The sequence below is a fragment of the Pseudochaenichthys georgianus genome, unplaced genomic scaffold, assembly GCF_902827115.2.
Source record: "Pseudochaenichthys georgianus unplaced genomic scaffold, fPseGeo1.2 scaffold_551_arrow_ctg1, whole genome shotgun sequence".
Taxonomy (NCBI): Eukaryota; Metazoa; Chordata; class Actinopteri; order Perciformes; family Channichthyidae; genus Pseudochaenichthys; species Pseudochaenichthys georgianus.
Window position 1 is genome coordinate 110,340 of NW_027263112.1, and position 24,273 is coordinate 134,612.

The following is a 24,273-nucleotide window of genomic DNA, read 5'->3' on the forward strand; positions in this document are numbered from 1 at the left end:
CATGTGAAATAATGTTGACACTGCTTTGTCCAAAAAAAGATATGTATCAAACGCTTCAACCTGCAATAACATTTTTGGGTGTCGGAAACATACAGGTGTGAGGAGGTAGCTTGACGGTTTTTAACATTTGAAATAATGCTTTGTGCAAAAAAGATATCTATGAAATGCTTCAACCTACATTTTTCAAATGTTAAAAAATATATATTTATATACAAATGTAAGCTGTGCATTGTACCACCGGCAACCGCCATTACATCCACAGACATTTTAATATTGCAGAAACCACCTACAGTAGATGCTGCTAGTTTTATTCTAAGAACAATTCAGAGACCAAGGATTACCTGGAGTTGGATTTATATATGTACAAATTAAAATAAAATTCTGAAAAAAGTCAAAATTCTGAAAAAAATCTAATTCTGAAAAAGTCTGAGAAAAAAAATCCAAATTATGTAAAAATTCTGAAATCAAATCAGTATTCTGGATCACTGTACAAAATATATGTATTGAAGGTTTCACCCTGCACGTCGCTGGAGCTGGAGCTGGATTTACGATCAGAACCACATGATGACGCTGCTGTCCCTGCAGAAAGATGCCGACATATTCCAACTCTCGTTCTGCATGCAGTGCACCTCCTTCCTGTTCACCTGCTGCAACATGCAGGGAATCACAACAGTGCCTGGCTGAAGAGGAGGCCTTTCATACCCGATGTGTTGGACATTAATTAATAAATGAAATTGGTGCCCTCTCAAATAAAAAGAAAATATGAAAATGAAAAAATAATTCCACTTTTTAATAAGATACCCACGTGACATTATTTTTTGATTTATCATTTTGAAATTAAACATTGTTCATGTCATACATACTGATATTACACTGGCTTATAAATACATATTTTAGCCCTTTTTTGGAGTGAAACAAATAGTTATTCATTTAGTTTTTACGGACCAATAAAAAAAATGCTCCTACTCTTTTACGTCATGACGTCATCGCCCGCACGCCTCGGTCCCGACGTCACGACACAGCGGTGTAGGATGTAGCTCAGGACGTGGCTAACGAGCTACTAGTTACAGTAGGACGTCAGGAAAATCAAAAACCTCGGGATTAGGATCTGTTTCATTACATGTTCAAGTAGGTATACCATTCCGTAATGATGTGTTCCCCTAAGGTGGCGGGTTGTGATGAGACATTTGTCGGTGTAGTTTCCTCAGACTGAGCTCTGTCTGGTTAGCTCGATGCTAACATCAAGAGGAAATCTAGTTAGCATGCATTAGCTCGATGCTAACATCTATAGGAAACTAACGGGTATCTGGTTAACAGGCGTTAGCTCGGTGTTAGCTCAATGCTAACGTCCATAGGAAATCAACGGCTATCTGTTAGCATGTGTTAGCTTGATGGTAACATCCAGAGCAAACCCAGTTAGCAAGCGTGAATCAGACTCAGAATACCTTTTATTATTTCCACAGCGGCGAAATGTACTGTAGCATAGCAGGTTAAAAAAAGGCCAGCATATCAAAGTATTGCCACCATAAAAATACGTTTCTGGACATCTATGAAAATATGTATAGATAGTGTTTATATTGCACATTGCACAATATTTCAACAGTTAGCTGCATTTAATTAATTACCAGGAAACTGCACTGACACCGGTCAAAGTCAAACAGAAGGGTGTTAAATCGAGATGACTGCACTTTAGCTTATTATTAACTTACAGGTAGTGAAATGTGTCACAGAATCACATCATAGACGTGGCTAACGTTAGCATTGGTGGTTAGCATGTGTGCATGCAGAGCGCGATGGATGTGCAGCCAGGTGTGTGTGTGTGTGTGTGTGTCTGAAACCAGGTCAGCTGTATATGAATATATATTTATACACAGTCTCCTGTCAGTGTCAGCAGGAGGTGGTTCACATGTTGGGTGTTAGAGGGTTAACCACCTCCTCTCTGGGCTCGGTGGGTTCCCTGTAAGGCTCAAACACCTTTCATTCATCTAGTAATCACACTAAATGTACTTTTTAAATAGCATGTCCCTCTCGGTTTAGCTTCCTGTAAAGTCATCCCGTTAAAGTAAGTAAATACTGCTATATTTGACTGTTTTTTTTAACATATTTGAATGCTATTATAGTTTTCTATCTGTTTTTAATTTTAGTTTTACTTTTATGTATCCACAACGACACCAAATCAAATTCCTCGTACATGTCAACCTACCTGGTGATAAACCTGTTTCTGATTCTGAAGTACCGAGTATGAGGAAAAAGCATCTGATTCAAAGGTGTGTTGTAATTTGAACTTTAGGCCATTTTAGTATTCCTGTAACCGTCCGTTTCTTCTTCTGTGGGTTACTGAAGCAGAACTCACCTCTTGGTGTCAGCCATGGGAGGGTTTTCTGAACAACCCCACCAGGCACAGCTGACCAAATGAATAACACGTGTACCAAACAGAAAGAGGCTCAAAATGACCAGAACGAGAAATACAAAGACACCAAATAGCATCAAGGACACACACTACTGCAAATACAAACCACAAAGAAACATACATGCAAATAAAGAGACACAACAGCTGTGTGTCTTGGTGGGGCATGTCTGTCTCTGTCCTAAAATCAGAGATCCCGCACAGAGGAAACATTATTATTATTATCTTACCTAGCCATCAACTATCCAATATTGTTTTTTAAAACTGAATAATCAATGTGAATATCATTTCTTTTTTGCAGGGGGGGTGTCTGTCTCTTATCCCGGACAGATTGTTTCTGCCTGATGTCGCAGTTTTACCTCCAGAGCTGAATGGAAGCATTTCAGGCCTTTTGTGAGTGAGGTAGGCTCCGCGTGTTTGCGTAGATACTATAAGTCTTTACATCTATCTTCAGTCGCATGAGGGTGTCTAAATATCCCCTGTGTGTTTCAGGAGGCTGTGTATCCCAGGTATGTACCATGGGGTACGACATTACGAGGTTCCAAGGGGAGGTGGATGAAGACCTGCTGTGCCCCATCTGCAGTGGAGTGCTGGAAGAACCAGTGCAGGTCAGATCAAGATAAGAAGTACTTTGCTCATCCCAATGTGGGACATGTTTGCGTGAAAGGAGGGGGGGGTACAAACCTTTTTCACCGAGGGCCACATACAGAAAAACATACGAAGGGATATATTACCTCATAAGTTAAGTTGGAAAAAAAAGCGTTGGAGTTATTGTGTAGGCGGCTCATTCCTTATTTCATAGGAGGAAATACGAAGGGTTTATTTCAAGCTTGTTGTGGAAATAAGTTACTGGGCTTTTTTCTTATCAACTTAGATTTGTTAGCACATGTTTCCAACTTTAATTAACACATGAATACTGTGTAATGTATTTGAACATATATATTTAAGATGTACATTATAAGACAAGCAGAAGTTTCCTGTGTGGGCCATATTTCACTACACTTTCTTAATTAGCTGAAGGCCGATTCAAAATGTCCCGCGGGCCGTAGTTTGGACACCCCTGCGTTAGAGGGGTGATCTGACGGAGGTGCAGTGTGTGTGTGCAGTAGAAGCAGACAGCTGTGGATCTACTTCACACACTTATCCTATATGAAGGATATGTTCCCCGCTCTACCTTTACCCGCCTCTTCCACCTGAAACCAAAGACACCAGAGATGCTTTTCTGCCTCGTCAGTTTCTTTGTTTGTGATCTTTTAGGTTTCAGTGTTTGATATGGAGGCAGCGACCAGCAACTTAAAAACATGTATTTTTACTGCTTTAATCTAAAAGAATATCAAATATATTTTTCCTATTTAATACCAAGCAATTTCCCCCTAATTCATTTCCACTTTACCAACAGAAAATAGTTTTAAACTGCATTAAGTTTCCTTATATTCTAGTTTATTTTCTTGCCTTTTTAATCTCAGAGAATATTAACGGTTTTTTCTTGTTATTTAGTGACATCTGTTTCTCGCAAATTAACGATTTTATGACGCCAGAATATATTCATTTTTTAATGTTAAGGTTTTTTTCTCACTCTCGCTCTGAATTAAGTTATTTTTACTATCTAAAAAAAAATGGTATCAGTACTTTATTCCACTACTTATTGTTCTGACCACTTCTTACATGTTGAACCCAAATACCTGTACTTTCTACTTCTTACATGTTGAACCCAAATACCTGTACTTTCTACTTCTCACATGTTGAACTCAAATACCTGTACTTTCTACTTCTCACATGTTGAACCCAAATACCTGTACTTTCTACTTCCTACATGTTGAACTCAAATACATGTACTTTCTACTTCTCACATGTTGAACCCAAATACCTGTACTTTCTACTTCTTACATGTTGAACTCAAATACCTGTACTTTCTACTTCTCACATGTTGAACTCAAATACCTGTACTTTCTACTTCTCACATGTTGAAATCAAATACCTGTACTTTCTACTTCTTACATGCTGAACACAAATACCTGTACTTTCTACTTCTCACATGTTGAACTCAAATACCTGTACTTTCTACTTCTCACATGTTGAACTCAAATACCTGTACTTTCTACTTCTTACATGTTGAACCCAAATACCTGTACTTTCTACTTCTCACATGTTGAACTCAAATACCTGTACTTTCTACTTCTCACATGTTGAAATCAAATACCTGTACTTTCTACTTCTTACATGCTGAACACAAATACCTGTACTTCTACTTCTCACATGTTGAACTCAAATACCTGTACTTTCTACTTCTCACATGTTGAACTCAAATACCTGTACTTTCTACTTCTTACATGTTGAACTCAAATACCTGTACTTTCTACTTCTTACATGTTGAACTCAAATACCTGTACTTTCTACTTCTCACATGTTGAACTCAAATACCTGTACTTTCTACTTCTCACATGTTGAACCCAAATACCTGTACTTTCTACTTCTTACATGTTGAACTCAAATACCTGTACTTTCTACTTCTCACATGTTGAACTCAAAAACCTGTACTTTCTACTTCTCACATGTTGAACTCAAATACCTGTACTTTCTACTTCTTACATGTTGAACTCAAATACCTGTACTTTCTACTTCTTACATGTTGAACACAATACCTGTACTTTCTACTTCTCACATGTTGAACCCAAATACCTGTACTTTCTACTTCTTACATGTTGAACTCAAATACCTGTACTTTCTACTTCTTACATGTTGAACACAAATACCTGTACTTTCTACTTCTCACATGTTGAACCCAAATACCTGTACTTTCTACTTCTTACATGTTGAACTCAAATACCTGTACTTTCTACTTCTTACATGTTGAACTCAAATACCTGTACTTTCTACTTCTTACATGTTGAACTCAAATACCTGAACTTTCTACTTCTTACATGTTGAACTCAAATACCTGTACTTTCTACTTCTCACATGTTGAACACAAATACCTGTACTTTCTACTTCTTACATGTTGAACTCAAATACCTGAACTTTCTACTTCTTACATGTTGAACTCAAATACCTGAACTTTCTACTTCTCACATGTTGAACTCAAATACCTGTACTTTCTACTTCTCACATGTTGAAATCAAATACCTGTACTTTCTACTTCTTACATGCTGAACACAAATACCTGTACTTTCTACTTCTCACATGTTGAACTCAAATACCTGTACTTTCTACTTCTCACATGTTGAACTCAATACCTGTACTTTCTACTTCTTACATGTTGAACTCAAATACCTGTACTTTCTACTTCTTACATGTTGAACTCAAATACCTGTACTTTCTACTTCTCACATGTTGAACTCAAATACCTGTACTTTCTACTTCTCACATGCTGAACCCAAATACCTGTACTTTCTACTTCTTACATGTTGAACTCAAATACCTGTACTTTCTACTTCTCACATGTTGAACTAAAAAACCTGTACTTTCTACTTCTCACATGTTGAACTCAAATACCTGTACTTTCTACTTCTCACATGTTGAACTCAAATACCTGTACTTTCTACTTCTCACATGTTGAACTCAAATACCTGTACTTTCTACTTCTTACATGTTGAACTCAAATACCTGTACTTTCTACTTCTCACATGTTGAACTCAAATACCTGTACTTTCTACTTCTTACATGTTGAACTCAAATACCTGTACTTTCTACTTCTTACATGTTGAACTACAAATACCTGTACTTTCTACTTCTCACATGTTGAACCCAAATACCTGTACTTTCTACTTCTTACATGTTGAACTCAAATACCTGTACTTTCTACTTCTTACATGTTGAACACAAATACCTGTACTTTCTACTTCTCACATGTTGAACCCAAATACCTGTACTTTTCTACTTCTTACATGTTGAAACTCAAATACCTGTACTTTCTACTTCTTACATGTTGAACTCAAATACCTGAACTTTCTACTTCTTACATGTTGAACTTAAATACCTGAACTTCTACTTCTCACATGTTGAACACAAATACCTGTACTTTCTACTTCTTACATGTTGAACTCAAATACCTGAACTTTCTACTTCTTACATGTTGAACTCAAATACCTGAACTTTCTACTTCTTACATGTTGAACACAAATACCTGAACTTCTACTTCTTACATGTTGAACTCAAATACCTGAACTTTCTACTTCTTACATGTTGAACTCAAATACCTGTACTTTCTACTTCTCACATGTTGAACTCAAATACCTGTACTTTCTACTTCTCTCATGTTGAACTCAAATACCTGTACTTTCTACTTCTTACATGCTGAACACAAATACCTGTACTTTCTACTTCTCACATGTTGAACTCAAATACCTGTACTTTCTACTTCTCACATGTTGAACTCAAATACCTGTACTTTCTACTTCTTACATGTTGAACTCAAATACCTGTACTTTCTACTTCTTACATGTTGAACTCAAATACCTGTACTTTCTACTTCTCACATGTTGAACTCAAATACCTGTACTTTCTACTTCTCACATGTTGAACCCAAATACCTGTACTTTCTACTTCTTACATGTTGAACTCAAATACCTGTACTTTCTACTTCTCACATGTTGAACTCAAAAACCTGTACTTTCTACTTCTCACATGTTGAACTCAAATACCTGTACTTTCTACTTCTTACATGTTGAACTCAAATACCTGTACTTTCTACTTCTTACATGTTGAACACAAATACCTGTACTTTCTACTTCTCACATGTTGAACCCAAATACCTGTACTTTCTACTTCTTACATGTTGAACTCAAATACCTGTACTTTCTACTTCTTACATGTTGAACACAATACCTGTACTTTCTACTTCTCACATGTTGAACCCAAATACCTGTACTTTCTACTTCTTACATGTTGAACTCAAATACCTGTACTTTCTACTTCTTACATGTTGAACTCAAATACCTGTACTTTCTACTTCTTACATGTTGAACTCAAATACCTGAACTTTCTACTTCTTACATGTTGAACTCAAATACCTGTACTTTCTACTTCTCACATGTTGAACACCAAATACCTGTACTTTCTACTTCTTACATGTTGAACTCAAATACCTGAACTTTCTACTTCTTACATGTTGAACTCAAATACCTGAACTTTCTACTTCTCACATGTTGAACTCAAATACCTGTACTTTCTACTTCTCACATGTTGAAATCAAATACCTGTACTTTCTACTTCTTACATGCTGAACACAAATACCTGTACTTTCTACTTCTCACATGTTGAACTCAAATACCTGTACTTTCTACTTCTCACATGTTGAACTCAAATACCTGTACTTTCTACTTCTTACATGTTGAACTCAAATACCTGTACTTTCTACTTCTTACATGTTGAACTCAAATACCTGTACTTTCTACTTCTCACATGTTGAACTCAAATACCTGTACTTTCTACTTCTCACATGTTGAACCCAAATACCTGTACTTTCTACTTCTTACATGTTGAACTCAAATACCTGTACTTTCTACTTCTCACATGTTGAACTCAAAACCTGTACTTTCTACTTCTCTACATGTTGAACTCAAATACCTGTACTTTCTACTTCTCTACATGTTGAACTCAAATACCTGTACTTTCTACTTCTCACATGTTGAACTCAAATACCTGTACTTTCTACTTCTTACATGTTGAACTCAAATACCTGTACTTTCTACTTCTCACATGTTGAACTCAAATACCTGTACTTTCTACTTCTTACATGTTGAACTCAAATACCTGTACTTTCTACTTCTTACATGTTGAACACAAATACCTGTACTTTCTACTTCTCACATGTTGAACCAAATACCTGTACTTTCTACTTCTTACATGTTGAACTCAAATACCTGTACTTTCTACTTCTTACATGTTGAACACAAATACCTGTACTTTCTACTTCTCACATGTTGAACCCAAATACCTGTACTTTCTACTTCTTACATGTTGAACTCAAATACCTGTACTTTCTACTTCTTACATGTTGAACTCAAATACCTGAACTTTCTACTTCTTACATGTTGAACTCAAATACCTGTACTTTCTACTTCTCACATGTTGAACACAAATACCTGTACTTTCTACTTCTTACATGTTGAACTCAAATACCTGAACTTTCTACTTCTTACATGTTGAACTCAAATACCTGAACTTTCTACTTCTTACATGTTGAACACAAATACCTGAACTTTCTACTTCTTACATGTTGAACTCAAATACCTGAACTTTCTACTTCTTACATGTTGAACTCAAATACCTGTACTTTCTACTTCTCACATGTTGAACTCAAATACCTGTACTTTCTACTTCTCTCATGTTGAACTCAAATACCTGTACTTTCTACTTCTCACATGTTGAACTCAAATACCTGTACTTTCTACTTCTTACATGTTGAACTCAAATACCTGTACTTTCTACTTCTCACATGTTGAACTCAAATACCTGTACTTTCTACTTCTCTCATGTTGAACTCAAATACCTGTACTTTCTACTTCTTGCATGTTGAACTCAAATACCTGTACTTTCTACTTCTCTCATGTTGAACTCAAATACCTGTACTTTCTACTTCTTGCATGTTGAACCCAAATACCTGTACTTTCTACTTCTTGCATGTTGAACCCAAATACCTGTACTTTCTACTTCTTACATGTTGAACCCAAATACCTGTACTTTCTTACTTCTTACATGTTGAACCAAATACCTGTACTTTCTACTTCTTACATGTTGAACCCAAATACCTGTACTTTCTACTTCTTACATGTTGAACCCAAATACCTGTACTTTCTTCTTCTTACATGTTGAACCCAAATACCTGTACTTTCTACTTCTTGCATGTTGAACCCAAATACCTGTACTTTCTACTTCTTACATGTTGAACCCAAATACCTGTACTTTCTTCTTCTTACATGTTGAACCCAAATACCTGTACTTTCTACTTCTTGCATGTTGAACCCAAATACCTGTACTTTCTACTTCTTACATGTTGAACCCAAATACCTGTACTTTCTACTTCTCTCATTTCCCAAACAGCTGGTTCCTTTAGTCTGAATGTGTGTTTTGGTGCGTGGTCATTATTCTTTAGAGTCACTGCGTGCCTATTGGTTGGAACACGATCCGTGTATCCATCACTTCCTGGTCTTCTCTAAAGAAGAGGGACCAATGGAAACGTTGTCATGTTGCCGTTGTTCAGCATGGAAACATTCATTAGCTAACAATGACATTATTGTTCTATTGATATAAAGGGAGGTCAGGTACTCTTTGAAGCAGCTGCTAGCTATGGGTACTTTCTACTGAAGTACACTTCAAAGCCTCTTTACTTTGACTTGAGTAAAGAAGTTTAGTCAGTACTTCTACTTTCACCAGAGTACTTTGAAACACCAGTATCTGTACTTCTACTTGAGTGAAGGAAGTGTGTACTCTTGCCATCTCTGCTTCCTCACACAAACACTAGAAAACAAACCTGTGGTATCGTTGTTGTTCTAACGATGGTCTCTCTCCCCCCCCAGGCTCCTCACTGCGAGCATGCCTTCTGCAACGCCTGTATAACCCAGTGGTTTGCGCAGCAGCAGATATGTCCCGTGGACCGCACCGTGGTGACGCTGGCTCACCTGCGGCCCGTGCCCCGCATCATGCGTAACATGCTGTCCAAACTGCAGATCAGCTGCGACAACGCGGGCTTCGGCTGCGGCGCCACGCTGCGCCTGGACCAGCTGACGTCACACCTCCGAGACTGCCAGCACAACCCCAAGAGACCCGTGAGCTGCGTGGAGGGCTGCGGGTGAGGAGCGATCTCTGAGGGGCACGGTTAGGGGTTAAAGTGTATATCATGTTTTTAAAGCTACTGACCCAGAATCAGCACTTCAGCAACAGGGCTGAAACGGAGGAGGCTCGAATTATCTGTTTGATATTTTGAGCAAAATGTTTAATTAAAATATGAAAACATTAACCATCACTTGTCCGACCGAGCCGCCCGTCAGCAGCGATGTGTTTCAGATCGAACGGAGAAACATTTATTTGAAACTCCTGCACCTCGTGTCGGACCTGGAAGTCCGTTCTTCCTTTTTCACATCAAGAAAAGTTGCTTACCAAGAATCTGTATCTGGTTTTGTTGCTCCATTTTCGTGAGATAAAAAGTAAAATATGTATATAAACATAAGAAGTTATTAACAACAATGTTCTGAAAACATTTAAAGTTTTACGTGTCCATATTAATGAGGACCAAATAGCCGGATTAGGAAAACCTCTTCTTACATTAAATGTTTTCTAACGGCTCCAAACACTGGATGTAAGTTTGACAATCCCAAATACAATATAATAATATGTATATCCTATATATACACAATCAACAGACACACCAAGTCACTTAGTAAATGTACATTAGTGTAAGATTGTCCATAGCAGCGTAAGTGTCTGGAAAAGTATGAACAAAGATGGAGGTACTACCCTTGATCCACTGCGTCCCGGTCGAGGTGCTGGTGCTACACCTCTTGAACAGCCTGACATTGAACCCCGTGTTCCTCCTCCTGCAGGCTGGAGATGCCCAAAGACGAGGTTCCGAACCACAACTGCATCAAACATTTGCGGACGGTGGTCGGTCAGCAGCAGACCAGGATCTCAGACCTGGAGAAGACCGTGACGGAGCACAAACACCAGCTGGGGGAGCAGGTGAGGACACCAGGGAACATATTATACGTTTTACATTACAGTCAAGATTTCATAACACCAAGAAATGAATTTGCAACACAAGTTGACTTAAAGTAGAGAGTACCAGGGCTGCACGATATTTAAAAAAACTGACATTGCGATATATATTTTTTCCTGCGATATATATTGCGTTTTTTTAAACTATATTTAACCGGATGAAGGATTTGAGTCACGGACGTCTGGGGTCTGAACTTAAGTCATGAATCCAACATGTCCTGATAATGCAGGTTGCTTACCCTCAAGTAAGGGGGTGCATCTGTGAAGACGAGAAGAACTTTTTGGATCCAAAATAGTTCCAGATGGCAGATGTTGCTTTTCTTTTGGAAGTAAATCTTCATTCTCCCCGGTATTGTCCTCCTGTGCCTCGCTCAGTTTTTACCAGTGTTTTGATGGTCTGCAAACCAGCGGGGCGGGGCCTGCTGGGATCTGATCAAGAGTGGTTGTGATTGGTGGTTTGCTGACAGAGCCTGCATGTCACTCACTCAAGTGCCCCTGACATGAGAGCCGCGCAGGTTTTCCTTTTGTAGCAAGCAGCAAAATAATTGTAACATGACGTGTTTTGAATTCATTCTAGAGCCGGGACTCGATTAAAAAAATTAATCGAATTGATTAGAGGCTTTGTAATTAATTAATCGAAATTAATCGCATTTTTAATCAAATATACATATTTGACCTGAGAACAGTGAGAAGCAGTTTCACATGGATGTGACTCCAGGTGGTCGACAGTCGAGTGCATCCAGTGAGCCAGGGAGCTGGGTATTTTCTCAGACGTGGACTCACTCATCCTGGCCCTGAAACCAGTCGTCTGGTTGAGTGTGGGTTGGGTCAGGGTGTGGTTCCTTGCACTCGGAGTCGGGCTAACGTCCACGCTAGCTGCTACATGCTAGCTGCTACATGCTAACTGCTACATGCTAGCTGCTACATGCTTTGCATTTAGGTGATACTTCAGGCTTGATGAGCTGCGGTGATATGCACATTCTTTTTTGCATAATTTGCACACAACCGTGCTCTTATCGACGCTTCCATCCGTCCGTTTTTTAAAACAAAATGTCCCATCCACGGGGCCGACCAAAGCGGTCTCATCAGCTTGTTCGTTCATGTTTGACTATTGTTCACCGTGGTTTGTTGTTGTTTGAAGTCCCATGCTGAAGTCATGAACGTTAGTTGGTGCTCCAGTATAATCGGTACGCCTGAAACTCATCCAGTGAGAAACGTTCCGCTGTGCAAAAATAAGTGCGATTAAAATGCTAATTAATTCTCCTACTTAATATCGCACGTCCTAATATGAAAAAATGAGGAAAAAAATATATTATAAAAAATTGATACAATCGCACGTCCCTGCGGTGAATATTGCGCATGCGCATGTCGTGGTTATCGCCATGACACGATATATTGTTCAGCCCTAGATAGTACCAATTAATACTTCATCCCCACTAGGGATGCATACCGGTATCCAGTATTACCGAAATACTGGTTACTGGTGGCTACGGTATACCGTCCCGAAATCAGATCCGGTTTCGATATTAAAAAAACAAAACTTTTCCCATTAATTTTAAACGTGAGTCCGTGGCCCGTGATGGCGGGTGTTATAAATTAGATTGCCATCATCGTTTTTCTTCATATTTTATGCATTTTTCATTGTTTGTTCGATACGAGAAAGGTAAAAGTCCCACAAATGAATGAATGGGATTTGTTTTCTCTCACCAGTGAAGGCAAATGTTGATTTTAAAGATGAGATTTGTTGTGATCTCATGACCATTATTCTATTATGTATTTGTTCTCTAGTCGAATCTCAGGTTCAACATTAATTATAACGGTGCTATAACGGTCTGTTTGCATTGACCAGATGTGCTATTCACGCGGCACACCTGATGCGTTATAAAAGATATTCCGTAATCGGTTTTCTTCATATTTTGTTTGTATTTTTCATTGTTCGTTCAGCACTAAAGAAAGTCCAAGAAGTCCCACAACTGAATTTAATATTCATTTGACATGTGAAACTATATCATGAAGCGCTTCATGGGAGTAATTGTGGGATGATACATTTTCAAAGTATCACGATATATATCGGTATCGTTCAGTGGTATCGGTATCGTAAAAAAGTCAACGATATGCATCCCTAATCCCCACTCACAAACAAACAAACACTGACCAATGTTATATTTGCACGTTTTTCACAGCCGGTTTTGGAAATCATCCCAAGTTTTTAAAATGTTATAACAATTCCAAACGGCATGTATGAGGAGGTGACTCTATTTCTAGCTTCAGCGCCTCTCTGAACTCGATGCTGTTGTCTTGCAGAAGCGGGACATCCAGCTGCTGAAGGCGTACATGAGGGCGATCCGCAGCGCCAACCCCAACCTGCAGAACCTGGAGGAGAGCATCGAGTACAACGAGATCCTCGAGTGAGTCTTCACCCGCTCTCCGGGGTTATTCTCAGGTTCACTCTGTCGGGGGGGGGGGGGGGGAGGGTACCTTTGGGGGAACATTGTTACAGCAAAGAGCCACAGACCGCTCGATATCAATCAGGAAGCATACACATATCAAAAGATAAAACTAGAAATCACACTATTTACTAAATACACCAACAACAGTTTAGAGCAGGGCTATTCAATTAGTTTGGAATGGGGCCGGTTGATGAACATGATCCAAAGCAAGGAGACGGGAAAAAGGTGCTTCAAATATGAGCAGTAAATACTACAACAGCACGTGGAGTGCATATGTGACCCGCTCTATCGAAATCAGTCGGAAGTCGCAACGGCTCATTTCAGAATAAACGTGGATTTACGTAAAAAAATATTTGTTCAGGGTTCGGGTGTTTTGTTTGATTTTAGCGCCGCCCCCCTCCCTCCGGCTGACATTATGAACGTAAGAGTAAAGTAATCATAGATAACACGGCAGGGTCCGTTACAGTTTGTTTTCATCTGATTTAAATTAAACAGAGTCTTGGCTTTCAGAATATTAAACTTGTTTCGGCAAATTCAGATGATAAAAACAACTTTGAAGCTTCGGCATAATTACAAGCGGAGAACGGAGTAATGTAACGCCACAGCAGGCACAACAACAGCCGGTGTTTCTCGTGAGTGTTTTCCCCAGGAAACAAACATGATACACACAAACGCAAAATTACAAAAACACACACACACACACGTATACACACACACTCGCGAGTTTCCCCTCCAAATGAAAATATCTTCCCTCCGTAGTATTTTGATCATTTGCTAATAACCAATCAGATCGATGGATTCCAGAGGAGAGGAAACTTTAAAGGCCTTTTTCTCAAAATGAGGACTCGGTGACAGTCATTATATAATGTGACATATTTCGCTTAATATTTGGAGTACAAAAAGAATCCTGATATCATTAGAAAGCTAGGAATCTCCTCTTTCCAACAGTGTATACAACTCAAAATGTGTCTTCGGGTCAATGCGACTGATTTCGATGGAGCAGGTCACATATATTGTGTTTAATTAAATCAACTGCATAGCCCCAAGGCCTTCATATATCTTAGGGTGCGTTCACACCTGCCTTGTACAGTCCGGTTGAACCCTGGTGCGTTGAGCCGCTTGGTGCGGTTCATTTGGGTCGGTGTGAACGCAGACCTCTGAAGGGAACTAAGCAACCGGACTCTGGTCCGCTAGAAGAGGTGGTCTCGGAGCGCTTGCTTGTGAACTCTGGAGCGGTTCATCGCTGATGTGAACGCAGTCCGCACTGAAACATAGGAAGCGCAGTATTTACGTGTCACAAGGACGCGGATGTCTTCAAAATCTTTAGCGAAAGAGTCTTTCAAGAGTGAAGCGGAATGAAGCGTTGAACAGTGTCGTACAAATTCTCCGTCAGCTACATAAAAGTAGGAACACCTGTCGTCGGGGAAACGCCCTCCTGACTGCAGAACGTCTCATTGTGTTATAATGTTTTTTAACGGACGTTGTCTGATTATAATCATATGCGCGGGCCGCTAGTGTCTGTTGATCTCCAGACTAACAGCAGCATGAGAATAACCTGCTGAAAGTGCCGACGCTCCATGGCCGAGGCTCCGGTAGAAATGTCCGGGATTTGCGTTTTTACCCCCGTAATGTCTGATGTCTGACCAATGGGTGAACAGCATTTCCGAGCACATGACTTGTGTTTAAAGTTTATAGTCCGTTTGAGTTTTGCCGTGTGAACGCAAACCGAACCTTCAGGAAAATGAAGCAATGGAACAAACTGTGGTCTGGTGAGAAGCGGACTATTAGGTGTGAATGCACCCTAAATGTAAAGTTCAGAACTCCGTGGGCCGACATGTGAAGCTGATTTAACCAGCATTTCATTTTGGTGAAATTATCTAATTTCACGCAGAGAAGCAAAGTTTTCAGGCATTGTCTCCCCTCTCTCTCAATTGAACACCCTCTCTGGAATAAAGGCACTCTGGCCCAAAAAAATAATAAAACAAGTAATTAGTTTTTAACATTATACTCAAAGGGCCAGGACATATCACCCCGGGCCCTGGGTTAGAGAGGTGGAAGACTTAAAGGTGGAAGTATATATAACATATATGTATATATATATGTGAGACTTATCAGGGTTATTGTGGCTAAAAAATTAAAAACAGGCAACAAAGGAGCTCGGAAAATATTTTTACCCGTAGAAAAAAACGACACATTTTAAATTGTAAAATTGTCAGAAAAAGCTTGAATACTCTTCAGGTTATCTCGGGTATCTCTGCAACGATAGCAAGAAAAAATATCAAAAGGTAATTTTTTCTAAACTTGAATGTTTTAATTCATGCTATCATATTTCTTGTCTCGCAAATGTATTAAAACTGATCCGGGTGGGGAGAGAGTATAGACGACAATATTGACGTATTTTCTCGCACATTTATGATTAAATAACGACATTATTTTTTCTTATGTTTTGAGTTTTAATTCGTGACTTTGATTTCAGATGTTTTTTTATATTTGTATTGAAAATAAGAGAATTTATTTCTCTGAATATTTAATTTCTTACTATTTAATATTATCATCATTTTACCCCCCCTTGCATTTCCCTCAAATAGTTTAAAAGTTTTATTTCTTTGTAAATATCCAAGTTTTTTTCTTAGAAATGTCTCCCTAACTCCCCCCTCTTCCTCCTCCTCCTCTTCCTCCTCCTCCTCTACCTCGGAGATAATATTAAGTTATTTATATACAAGTTATTTCTTGTTAAAATATAGCATTAATCTGATTATGACATTTCTTCCTATTTAATATGAATCCTAACCTTTTCCCCGAAGATCTTCCAGAAAATAGTGTTTTACTTTTCTTTTTTTTCAAATATCTCCCTAACTCCCTCCTCTTCCTCCCCCCCCCCTCCTCTTCCTCCCCCCCCCATCTCTTCCTCTCCCCCCCCCCTCCTCCTCCTCAGGTGGGTGAACTCCATGCAGCCGGCGCGGGTCACTCGTTGGGGGGGGATGATCTCCACTCCGGACGCCGTGCTGCAGGCGGTCATCAAGCGCTCTCTGATCGACAGCGGCTGCCCGCTCTCCATCGTCAACGACCTGATCGAGAACGCCCACGAGAGGAACTGGCCTCAGGGCCTCGCCACGCTGGAGACGCGGCAGATGAACCGGCGATACTACGAGAACTACGTGGCCAAGCGGATCCCCGGGAAGCAGGCGGTGGTGGTGATGGCCTGCGAGAACCAGCACATGGGCGAAGACATGATCCTAGAGCCCGGACTCGTCATGATCTTCGCTCACGGAGTCGAGGAGATCTTGTAATGAAGACGACGAATTCCCGATCTGAATCCTGGCTGATTTAACCCTTCCCGTCGCGTTCGATTCTCCCCTCGCCTCACTGCGGTGTTCCCGGGGGCGTTTCACAGCTCTTACAGTAACACTTATCATGACCAAATGTTATCCGTGGACAGTCCCCGTTAATCGGCTGTCACAAAAAACACTTAGTGGAGCAGCTAGTTTCCAGCTGTTGTCCCCGGCAACAATAAAAGACAGCTTTTTAAAATCACAACACATCGACAGCATTGGTTATAAAGAAAACGGTGTGTTTTAACTGATCTGACATTAACACAGAAAGCACTAATCACGACCAAATGTTATTCAACTCAGGCGGCTGGTCACATGACTAACTGCAGAGGATACACGCTGGAGACTCGTGGATGTATCGAACGTAACAGTCTCGCTGCAGAGTCTTATCGTGAACCCACAAATGTTGAGGACCCCAACGTTTTATCTTCGAAATGTACAGTACGGGTCCCGAGCGCATAGAAGCTGCCGGAAGCTAACCTGCATATCTTGGGCAGTTTGTATAAATAGCACAAGTTGTGTTAATTATAGCCTATGGTGGACAATAGTTAAAAAATGTCTTTCGAGTAGTTTTGGGGCTTCTCGATGATGTCGACTCCATTTCTGACATTTTTAGGATCATGAAGGGCCGTTTTAACCAGAAAGTAGACATATTTGTGCACTGATGTGATGAATTTGGGGTCGATTTTAAGTTTTAGGAGACTCAAAACTGCCATTTATGATCCTTAACATGTCAGACGTCGATAAAGCGTCCTCGATAACATCTCAAGCCACTCCAAAATTGTCCAAATCAGCCGAGACATGTTTTAGCCATCGTGTGAATATGCTAGCTAACGACGCAACCTATGGTAATTGCCCGACACATGCAGGTTAGCATCCGGCAGCTTCTATGCGCTGGGGACGTGTACATTTCTATCATCACACTTCGTGGCACACCGCTGGAGACTAGACTGTAATTCAGGGATACCCATTCATTCCTATGGGGGCATTTTTAAACCGGGAACATCGCAGGTGTAACTAAGACCGTGTTCGAATGCCTGAACAGATGAAATGTTAAACACTATATTACCGATGGAAGTAGATCCGAACACGACGGGGGGGTTCAAATGAAGAGGCTCTGCTCAGCTTCATGCCTTTGCCTTAAAGAAGGACACACTATGAACCTGACTGAAAGAAAAGACTGGTCCCTGACGACAGGCAATGTTTACAAGGTTTGTATGTTGGTGCATTGTTTGGTCTGATTGTCCTCATGATATAGTAATAAGCTTGAAAAAGAAACCCCAGTTGAATGCGCTCAGTTGTATAAATGCTTGTAAATACAAATACTATATTGAATTCTAAATGTCTCTCCTTCCTCTCTGTATAATGCGTTTCTGTGAGTCGCCGTTTCTTTTCCGCAGGACGACGACTCGGAGGTTTTTCTCGCGCTCGCTCCAGTTCCCCGCGAGTATTTTTCGCCACAGGACGTTGTTCTTCTGAGTTCAGATCGTCTGAACCTTCCGTGCCATTTGTTTTATTTATTGTGTCGCCTTTTACACACACATGCTTGAAGATGTGATGTCTGGAAATCTGCCTTTCGGTGCATTTGAAGTTCATGCAGGAAGAAGAAATGAGGATCTGTGTTTTTCTCTGTGGCCTCAGATTGTACATATGGTCTGTTCTTTGGGTCCAGCGGATGTTAAATTTGAAGTTTAACATTCCTGATGAGTTTTATTTGACAAATGGTAATCATGAATCACTTTATATCGACTTCTCGCGTCACTACCGAGCGTCAGAGACTGTCAAGTATTTGTAAAATCACTCTAAAGGCTTTCTGGGAGTTCAACTCTGCTGTGTGTAAAGTAAACAGGAAGTTTGTTTTGTGCCCTTTTTATTTTTTAATATTCCCCCTCTTAATGTTTCTGTTTGTTTTGTGTCTGTTATGTACCGTGTTGTACAGACAAAGTAATAAAACATGTCAAACTTCACTCAAGGATGCGTTTTTCTTGCCAATAATAATGAAAATAATAAAAGCAGTTCCTTATTCTTCCACCGCGTGTCCTCAGAGATCTGCAGATATTCTCATCAAGTCTTGCATTTGGAAGAAATGTCACGAATTTGCAAGACAAAAAACTCTGTCATGAAGTTGTATCTCTGTTTATTGTCTACCGGACAATCTGACTTTTGATGGTCATAAATGTCAGGGAATATTTCGCCAACATGTTTACCTTTCGCCCTCTGACGCAGGTGCCCTAACCCTTGAGCAGCCGCTATCTCCCGTAAGGAGGGGCGGCCCTAGCAAGTTGTTGTTGTTGTTGCCAGTTTGTTACCGGGCAACCCTCGGTCAGAGATAGTTGTTGTTGTGGGACACCTGGAACACATCCTTCTCGGGGTGGAGATGACCCCGAGCCATAAGAGACAACAACTGTGATTCAGTGTCCTCAGCTGTTTAGTCTCTCTATTGAAGAATGTTGGTTACACTCTGAACTTAAACCTGGAGCTACAGGAGGGCTCTTCAGAGTCCCTCTGAGTCCTGACTCCATCAGAGCTCCAGCTCTCCTCGTGTCTCCGAGTCCTGACTCCATCAGAGCTCCAGCTCTCCTCGTGTCTCTGAGTCCTGACTCCATCAGAGCTCCAGCTCTCCTCGTGTCTCTGAGTCCTGACTCCATCAGAGCTCCAGCTCTCCTCGTGTCTCTGAGTCCTGACTCCATCAGAGCTCCAGCTCTCCTCGTGTCTCTGAGTCCTGACTCCATCAGAGCTCCATCTCTCCTCGTGTCTCTGAGTCCTGACTCCATCAGAGCTCCATCTCTCCTTGTGTCTCCGAGTCCTGACTCCATCAGAGCTCCAGCTCTCCTCGTGTCTCTGAGTCCTGACTCCATCAGAGCTCCATCTCTCCTCGTGTCTCTGAGTCCTGACTCCATCAGAGCTCCATCTCTCCTCGTGTCTCTGAGTCCTGACTCCATCAGAGCTCCATCTCTCCTTGTGTCTCCGAGTCCTGACTCCATCAGAGCTCCTGCTCTCCTCGTGTCTCCGAGTCCTGACTCCATCAGAGCTCCAGCTCTCCTCGTGTCGCTGAGTCCTGACTCCATCAGAGCTCCATCTCTCCTCGTGTCTCTGAGTCCTGACTCCATCAGAGCTCCATCTCTCCTCGTCTCTCTGAGTCCTGACTCCATCAGAGCTCCAGCTCTCCTCGTGTCTCTGAGTCCTGACTCCATCAGAGCTCCAGCTCTCCTCGTCTCTCTGAGTCCTGACTCCATCAGAGCTCCAGCTCTCCTCGTGTCTCTGAGTCCTGACTCCATCAGAGCTCCAGCTCTCCTCGTGTCTCTGAGTCCTGACTCCATCAGAGCTCCAGCTCTCCTCGTCTCTCTGAGTCCTGACTCCATCAGAGCTCCAGCTCTCCTCGTGTCTCTGAGTCCTGACTCCATCAGAGCTCCAGCTCTCCTCGTGTCTCTGAGTCCTGACTCCATCAGAGCTCCAGCTCTCCTCGTGTCTCTGAGTCCTGACTCCATCAGAGCTCCAGCTCTCCTCGTGTCTCTGAGTCCTGACTCCATCAGAGCTCCAGCTCTCCTCGTGTCTCTGAGTCCTGACTCCATCAGAGCTCCAGCTCTCCTCGTGTCTCTGAGTCCTGACTCCATCAGAGCTCCAGCTCTCCTCGTGTCTCTGAGTCCTGACTCCATCAGAGCTCCAGCTCTCCTCGTGTCTCCGAGTCCTGACTCCATCAGAGCTCCAGCTCTCCTCGTGTCTCCGAGTCCTGACTCCATCAGAGCTCCAGCTCTCCTCGTCTCTCCGAGTCCTGACTCCATCAGAGCTCCAGCTCTCCTCGTCTCTCCGAGTCCTGACTCCATCAGAGCTCCAGCTCTCCTCGTCTCTCCGAGTCCTGACTCCATCAGAGCTCCAGCTCTCCTCGTCTCTCCGAGTCCTGACTCCATCAGAGCTCCAGCTCTCCTCGTCTCTCCGAGTCCTGACTCCATCAGAGCTCCAGCTCTCCTCGTGTCTCCGAGTCCTGACTCCATCAGAGCTCCAGCTCTCCTCGTGTCTCCGAGTCCTGACTCCATCAGAGCTCCAGCTCTCCTCGTGTCTCCGAGTCCTGACTCCATCAGAGCTCCAGCTCTCCTCGTCTCTCTGAGTCCTGACTCCATCAGAGCTCCAGCTCTCCTCGTGTCTCTGAGTCCTGACTCCATCAGAGCTCCAGCTCTCCTCGTGTCTCTCTGAGTCCTGACTCCTTCAGAGCTCCAGCTCTCCTCGTCTCTCTGAGTCCTGACTCCATCAGAGCTCCAGCTCTCCTCGTGTGTCTCTGAGTCCTGACTCCATCAGAGCTCCAGCTTTCCTCGTGTCTCTGAGTCCTGACTCCATCAGAGCTCCAGCTCTCCTCGTGTCTCTGAGTCCTGACTCCATCAGAGCTCCAGCTCTCCTCGTGTCTCTGAGTCCTGACTCCATCAGAGCTCCAGCTCTCCTCGTGTCTCTGAGTCCTGACTCCATCAGAGCTCCAGCTCTCCTCGTGTCTCTGAGTCCTGACTCCATCAGAGCTCCAGCTCTCCTCGTGTCTCTGAGTCCTGACTCCATCAGAGCTCCAGCTCTCCTCGTCTCTCCGAGTCCTGACTCCATCAGAGCTCCAGCTCTCCTCGTCTCTCCGAGTCCTGACTCCATCAGAGCTCCAGCTCTCCTCGTCTCTCCGAGTCCTGACTCCATCAGAGCTCCAGCTCTCCTCGTGTCTCCGAGTCCTGACTCCATCTGAGCTCCAGCTCTCCTCGTGTCTCCGAGTCCTGACTCCATCAGAGCTCCAGCTCTCCTCGTGTCTCTGAGTCCTGACTCCATCAGAGCTCCAGCTCTCCTCGTGTCTCTGAGTCCTGACTCCATCAGAGCTCCAGCTCTCCTCGTGTCTCTGAGTCCTGACTCCATCTGAGCTCCAGCTCTCCTCGTGTCTCTGAGTCCTGACTCCATCAGAGCTCCAGCTCTCCTCGTCTCTCTGAGTCCTGACTCCATCAGAGCTCCAGCTCTCCTCGTGTCTCTGAGTCCTGACTCCATCTGAGCTCCAGCTCTCCTCGTGTCTCTGAGTCCTGACTCCATCAGAGCTCCAGCTCTCCTCGTGTCTCTGAGTCCTGACTCCATCAGAGCTCCAGCTCTCCTCGTGTCTCTGAGTCCTGACTCCATCAGAGCTCCAGCTCTCCTCGTGTCTCTGAGTCCTGACTCCATCAGAGCTCCAGCTCTCCTCGTGTCTCTGAGTCCTGACTCCATCAGAGCTCCAGCTCTCCTCGTGTGTCTCTGAGTCCTGACTCCATCAGAGCTCCAGCTCTCCTCGTGTCTCTGAGTCCTGACTCCATCAGAGCTCCAGCTCTCCTCGTGTCTCCGAGTCCTGACTCCATCAGAGCTCCAGCTCTCCTCGTGTCTCTGAGTCCTGACTCCATCAGAGCTCCAGCTCTCCTCGTCTCTCCGAGTCCTGACTCCATCAGAGCTCCAGCTCTCCTCGTCTCTCCGAGTCCTGACTCCATCAGAGCTCCAGCTCTCCTCGTGTCTCTGAGTCCTGACTCCATCAGAGCTCCAGCTCTCCTCGTCTCTCCGAGTCCTGACTCCATCAGAGCTCCAGCTCTCCTCGTGTCTCCGAGTCCTGACTCCATCAGAGCTCCAGCTCTCCTCGTGTCTCTGAGTCCTGACTCCATCAGAGCTCCAGCTCTCCTCGTCTCTCTGAGTCCTGACTCCATCAAAGCTCCAGCTCTCCTCGTGTCTCCGAGTCCTGACTCCATCAGCGCTCCAGCTCTCCTCGTGTCTCTGAGTCCTGACTCCATCAGAGCTCCAGCTCTCCTCGTGTCTCTGAGTCCTGACTCCATCAGAGCTCCAGCTCTCCTCGTGTCTCTGAGTCCTGACTCCATCTGAGCTCCAGCTCTCCTCGTCTCTCTGAGTCCTGACTCCATCAAAGCTCCAGCTCTCCTCGTGTCTCCGAGTCCTGACTCCATCAGAGCTCCAGCTCTCCTCGTGTCTCTGAGTCCTGACTCCATCAGAGCTCCAGCTCTCCTCGTGTCTCTGAGTCCTGACTCCATCAGAGCTCCAGCTCTCCTCGTGTCTCTGAGTCCTGACTCCATCAGCGCTCCAGCTCTCCTCGTGTCTCTGAGTCCTGACTCCATCAGAGCTCCAGCTCTCCTCGTGTCTCTGAGTCCTGACTCCATCAGAGCTCCAGCTCTCCTCGTGTCTCCGAGTCCTGACTCCATCAGAGCTCCAGCTCTCCTCGTGTCTCTGAGTCCTGACTCCATCAGAGCTCCAGCTCTCCTCGTCTCTCCGAGTCCTGACTCCATCAGAGCTCCAGCTCTCCTCGTGTCTCCGAGTCCTGACTCCATCAGAGCTCCAGCTCTCCTCGTGTCTCTGAGTCCTGACTCCATCAGAGCTCCAGCTCTCCTCGTCTCTCTGAGTCCTGACTCCATCAAAGCTCCAGCTCTCCTCGTGTCTCCGAGTCCTGACTCCATCAGAGCTCCAGCTCTCCTCGTGTCTCTGAGTCCTGACTCCATCAGAGCTCCAGCTCTCCTCGTGTCTCTGAGTCCTGACTCCATCAGAGCTCCAGCTCTCCTCGTGTCTCTGAGTCCTGACTCCATCAGAGCTCCAGCTCTCCTCGTGTCTCCGAGTCCTGACTCCATCAGAGCTCCAGCTCTCCTCGTGTCTCTGAGTCCTGACTCCATCAGAGCTCCAGCTCTCCTCGTCTCTCCGAGTCCTGACTCCATCAGAGCTCCAGCTCTCCTCGTGTCTCCGAGTCCTGACTCCATCAGAGCTCCAGCTCTCCTCGTGTCTCTGAGTCCTGACTCCATCAGAGCTCCAGCTCTCCTCGTGTGTCTCTGAGTCCTGACTCCATCAGAGCTCCAGCTCTCCTCGTCTCTCTGAGTCCTGACTCCATCAAAGCTCCAGCTCTCCTCGTGTCTCCGAGTCCTGACTCCATCAGAGCTCCAGCTCTCCTCGTGTCTCTGAGTCCTGACTCCATCAGAGCTCCAGCTCTCCTCGTGTCTCTGAGTCCTGACTCCATCAGAGCTCCAGCTCTCCTCGTGTCTCTGAGTCTCCATTGCTTCAGAAGTTTCCCCCACAAAAAATGTTTGGAAAAAAAAACTTGGAAGAAATGCATTTGTGTAAAACAAATGTTAAAAGTATATTTTTACAAGAAAATATTAATATTCTTTAAGAGTAAAACAAATTAATTTGTAAATTAAGAAGGAAATACTTAGAATATTATACTCTGTTATAAAGTCATACATTTGTACGAAAAAAAACATTTTGAAGTCAAATTTACAAAAAAATTGAACAGTAAAATACTTGACTTAAGGAAGTAACCCACACGTTTCAAGACAGAAATGTATCAGTCTGATATAAAACCATACATGTGCTCAATAAAGAACACTAATTTACAAGAATATAATAT

The 24,273-nt window shown here is 43.0% G+C and overlaps 1 protein-coding gene across 2 annotated transcripts; it reads left to right on the forward strand.

Annotated features, from left to right (window-relative positions):
- The first annotated feature begins 996 nt into the window (after positions 1 to 996).
- rnf41 (ring finger protein 41) lies at positions 997 to 18,868 on the forward strand. 2 transcript variants are annotated; one of them, XM_034079131.1, is made up of 7 exons: positions 997 to 1,128; positions 2,709 to 2,809; positions 2,900 to 3,015; positions 9,925 to 10,196; positions 10,948 to 11,083; positions 13,424 to 13,527; positions 16,505 to 18,868. In XM_034079131.1, exons 3-7 carry the CDS (start codon positions 2,926 to 2,928, stop codon positions 16,857 to 16,859), a joined length of 957 nt encoding a protein of 318 aa, XP_033935022.1. In that variant the 5' UTR covers positions 997 to 1,128; positions 2,709 to 2,809; positions 2,900 to 2,925; the 3' UTR covers positions 16,860 to 18,868. The 2 variants fall into 2 exon arrangements, with proteins under 2 accessions (XP_033935022.1, XP_033935024.1); XM_034079133.1 differs by having other exon boundaries at positions 2,709 to 2,800.
- Positions 18,869 to 24,273: the final 5,405 nt, after the last annotated feature.